Source organism: Myotis brandtii, unplaced genomic scaffold, assembly GCF_000412655.1.
Source record: "Myotis brandtii unplaced genomic scaffold, ASM41265v1 scaffold454, whole genome shotgun sequence".
NCBI classification, from domain to species: Eukaryota; Metazoa; Chordata; class Mammalia; order Chiroptera; family Vespertilionidae; genus Myotis; species Myotis brandtii.
Genome location: NW_005367354.1, coordinates 1,566,568 through 1,570,942, shown reverse-complemented (window position 1 = coordinate 1,570,942; position 4,375 = coordinate 1,566,568). Strand labels below are relative to the sequence as shown.

At 48.4% G+C, this 4,375-nt stretch overlaps 1 protein-coding gene across 1 annotated transcript in view; it reads left to right on the top strand.

Annotated features, from left to right (window-relative positions):
- Window positions 1-629: 629 nt before the first annotated feature.
- Window positions 630-4,375, top strand: part of CENPA (centromere protein A) — a 4,929-nt gene continuing 1,183 nt past the window's right edge. The window contains exons 1-4 of the mRNA XM_014546614.1: window positions 630-648; window positions 3,128-3,321; window positions 3,832-3,909; window positions 4,211-4,361. Of these exons, the coding sequence (XP_014402100.1) occupies window positions 630-648; window positions 3,128-3,321; window positions 3,832-3,909; window positions 4,211-4,345 (426 nt within the window). The 3' untranslated portion in view covers window positions 4,346-4,361. The remainder of the gene's footprint in view (window positions 649-3,127; window positions 3,322-3,831; window positions 3,910-4,210; window positions 4,362-4,375) is intronic.

Here is a 4,375-nt window from a genome sequence, read left to right as displayed (position 1 = left end):
CGATCAGCTGCCTCCTGCACACTCCCCACTGGAGATGTGCCCGCAACCAAGGTACATGCCCTTGACCAGAATCGAACCTGGGACCCTTGAGTCCGCAGGCCAATGCTCTATCCACTGAGCCAAACCGGTTAGGGCTCGTTCGTAATTTTAACGGGAATATTGTTAAGTATGATGTTTGCTGTTGCTTTCCTATATAGAAACATCTCTCTACTCCTGGCTGAATTAGATGATTATCACAGATGGACACCCCACGTTTTCTGGCAGTCTGACGGCACTGGTCTGGCCGTCTGGCTTTTCCTTTACCCACTGACTGTTGCATACATTTTTCTTCCTCTGCGAATTGCTACAACTCCAGAGCCCCGTCTCACTCTCAGCTGATGCCGACCTTGCCTCATGCTTCGCTGAGGAAATAGAAGCCTCCAGACTGCATTCCCCTTATCTTCTCACAGCAGAGAACCTAGGTGTCCCCCTTCCCGTCAAAAGCCACTCCTCCTCCGAGGGCTCTTGGTCATATTCTTCTCCTACGTTCCCAGGAGCTTTCTGTTAACCTCTCCACCTGCACTTAGCATTAAATCCAAACTCCTTACACTGGCATTCTCCAAATGTGCCCCGCTATTTCCGATCTAAAGATGAAGGGCAGCCCGGCAGGTGTGGCTCAGTGGTTGAGCATTGGCCCATGAACCGGGAGGTCACAGTTGGATTCTGGGTAGGGGCACATGCCTGGGTTGGGGGCTCGATCCCTGGTGTGGGGGGTGTAGGAGGCAGCTGATCAATGATTCTCTCTCATCATTGATGTTTCTATCTCTCCCTCCCCTTCCTCTCTGAAATCAATAAAAATATATTTAAAAAAAGAACCTTTGCTTGAACTCAGAGACCATGAGCCATTGTTCTTATTTGCCTATATAGATATGTGCCCTCTCATTATTGTTGTTTTTTTATGGTCTCACCCTAGCCAGTTTTGCTCAATGGGTAGAGCGTTGGCCTGCGGACCAAAGGGTCCTAGCTTCTGTTCCGGTCAAGGGCTTGTACCTTGGTTGCAGGCTCCTCCCCATCCCCCCGGCCCTGGTTGGGGCTCCTGCAGGAGGCAACCAATCGATGTGTTTCTTTCACATGGATATTTCTCTCTGTCTTTCCCTCTCTCATCCACTCTCCCTAAAAATCAATGGAAAAATATCCTCGGGTGAGGATTAACAAAAACAAAAACAAAAAGTCTCCATGTCTTTTGTCGACGAGCTCAGATTCCTCTGGTATTAGTTTGTTGAGTGTGGTTCGCTCCTCTCGTGGTGTTGGCCTTCTTAAATTGTTTGGTGACCTTTCGTTGTGTCCTGTGGCTGCTGTGTCTGTCTATCAAAGGCTGCCTCCAGTGAGTGGATTGTTGACTGCTGGTAAGGAAGGAGGCCATGCCAGTAGCTTGCCTCCTGGGTATGTGCCTCCCTCTTTCTCCTAAATGTCACCCATCCCCTAGACACTGCTCTGCTGTTCTGGCCCACATTCCCCACCCAGGATAGAGTCTCCGCTGCCAGTTGTGTGGCGTAAGGTATCTCTGGATTGCCTCCCCGACCCCATTTGCTCTTGCAGCTTTTCTCAACCTTTGTAATGAGTTCACTGTGTCAAATCCTTTCTATTGAACTACTTGGTGTGGAGTCTCTTTTCTTGGCTGCACCTTGAGTAACATTTGTGAAACTGAGTTTATCCTTCAGAATGTTTTTGTGGGTCATTTTGTTTTTATTCTTCATTCCACTTATCAGAGGTTTATTTCTTTTTATTGGTCCTTGATTTAATTTATGGAGCAGCAATACTATTTTTTTGTTTTACTCTTTTTGATTTATTGTATTGTCTTGAATATTTCTTTGATTCTACCTTCTTTGGGCTTATTTTATTTTCTTCCTAACACTTGAGTTGAGCGCTTTGGTCAGCTATCTTTAAATGTTCTTGTTTTCTAATAAATAGATCTTGAGGCTATACATTTTCCTCGAGTACTATTTGGCTGTATCTCATAAGTTTTGATATGTAAATTTTATTTTTATTCATTTCTAAATAACTCATTTCAATTAAGTTTAACACAAGAGTTAGAAAAAAATTAGTTTTTGTATTCCTGTGTTTTTAATTTGTGATCAGAGAGTTTGACTTTTTTGATTTCTACTCTGGGGAATGTTTCTTTTAGGATTTCTTTTTATTGCTGTTGGAACTAAGCTGTGACCACACACTCTGACTCCTAGCCCAGCAGCCTGGCATTGGTACTGAGTTTTGCCACTTCTGAGGGCCCACTCTGGCCACTAATGAGCTCTGGCCGCATGTCTTCACCTCTCTGGGCCTAAGGATAACCAAGGCAAAAGAACTGCACCGGATACTCTCTCCGATTCCTTCCAGCTTCCCCCCAAAAAGACCTAAAAACAAAACAACTGGGTTTCCAATCGAGGTGGGAGAGTCAGAAGAGAGGTACAGAGTACTGTGGGGCCCAGAGGAGGGAGGTGGCCCACCAGCTTAGAAAGGGTTGGAAGTCAGAAAAGGCTGCCTGTGAGAATTGGCATTTAAGATCATACCCTGAAAGGGGCATTCATTCGTTCAACAGATATTTATTTAGCACTTCCCTGCTGCTTTCCAGTTACTGAAGATCGCTGCAGTGAATAAAATAGACCAAGCCCTGCTTTTGTGGGTTATTTTATGACCTAGCAATTTTTTCAATATATTTTTATTGATTTCAGAGAGGAGGAGAGACATCAATGATGAGAGAGAATCATTGATTGGTTGCCTCCTGCACACCCCCCACTGGAGATCGAGCCCACAACCTGGGCATGTGCCCTGACCAGGAATCATCCTGGTTCATAGGTCGATGATCAACCAAGGAGCCACACTGGCTGGACACCGTCTAGCAATTACACAGTTTGACAGCCAAGCTTCGAGGCAGCACCTGTTTTCTACTGCACCTCACCCCATGCATGACACCCATGACTCAACCCTTTTTTTTTTTTTAATTGATTTCACTGAGAGAGAGGGGGGAACTTCTATTTGTTGTTTCGCTATTTGTGCATTCATTGGTTGATTCTTGTATGTGCTCTGACTGGGATTGAACTCACAACCTTGGTGATTCAGGACAAAGCTCTAACCAACTGAGCTACCCAGCCAGGGCTGACTCAACTCTTTTGCTTAGGCACTCCCTCCCGTCTACCTGGTCGCCCATCTGGTCGCCCTTCTGGTCGCCCATCTGGCCGCCCACCTGGTCGCCCATCTGGTCGCCGGAGACATCTGATTCTGAAGGAGATCCGACATCTTCAGAAGAGCACACACCTGTTATTAAGGAAGATGCCCTTCTGCCGCCTGGTGAGCTCCAGGGGGCTTCCTGCCCACCCCCATGCTGCCTCCTTTCTCTAAATGTCCCCAGTATTGGGGACCCTATCATCTGTTGCCCAAATGGCCAGGGGACCTCTTCTCTAAATTGGTAGGGAACTCTTCATTTTCTAAAAACACGAGCCTGCCAAGGGTACCTTCCAATAAATTATGGGATTAATTTCCAACCCCACCCCCCTTGAAACTGTGTTCTTTGATTATGTAAATAGAAACCCTCTCACCCACCTGTTCATCCCTGCCCTCCGCTGGGAGATTGCCTTCTCCTCCGCCCACCGCCAGTAAGAGACATGCCAAGTCCTAAGCTCCCAGGAGCTGATACCCGCTGCTCCTTAGGTCCAAAGATTAAGGACCAGGAAGGTATAGAGGAAATGAAGATTGGCAGAGACTCGTGGAGAGAGTCTTATCTTCCCTCGAGTCTCTATTCCCCCACTCTCTGCTCCTCCCCACTCACCTCCTTTGCCTCCCCTCTCCACCCCTTCACAGGTAAGAGAAATATGTGTTAAATTCACTCGCGGTGTGGACTTCAATTGGCAAGCCCATGCCCTGTTGGCCCTCCAAGAGGTAAGAAGAGGGCCCTGGTAGTGGGGTGAGGGCTGAGTATAGGAGAGAGGTGCAGCATTCCACAGGGCTGGCTGTGGAGTGTCGCGCTGACTCATGCCTCCAGGAAAAGAGCCACGAGAACACAGGGTTTGGAGGCAGGATCTGGCCTGGCAGTAGCAGAATCCCCAGGCAGTTCGGGCTCATTCTGTGAGCAGCCTTCCCTCTAGTCCTTGGAGCCCCCCCAGATTAAGTGTAGCAGGCCCCCAGGAAAAAGCAGCCTGTGCCCCCCGCTAGGTCAGTCCACCTCTGTTTCCGTCCCCAGGCGGCAGAAGCGTTTCTAGTACATCTCTTTGAGGACGCCTACCTCCTCTCCCTACACGCCGGGCGTGTTACTCTCTTCCCGAAGGATGTGCAGCTGGCCAGGAGGATCCGAGGCATCCAGGAAGGGCTGGGCTGAGGTGCCGGCCGCCCCTGTAAGCCTTTCCAG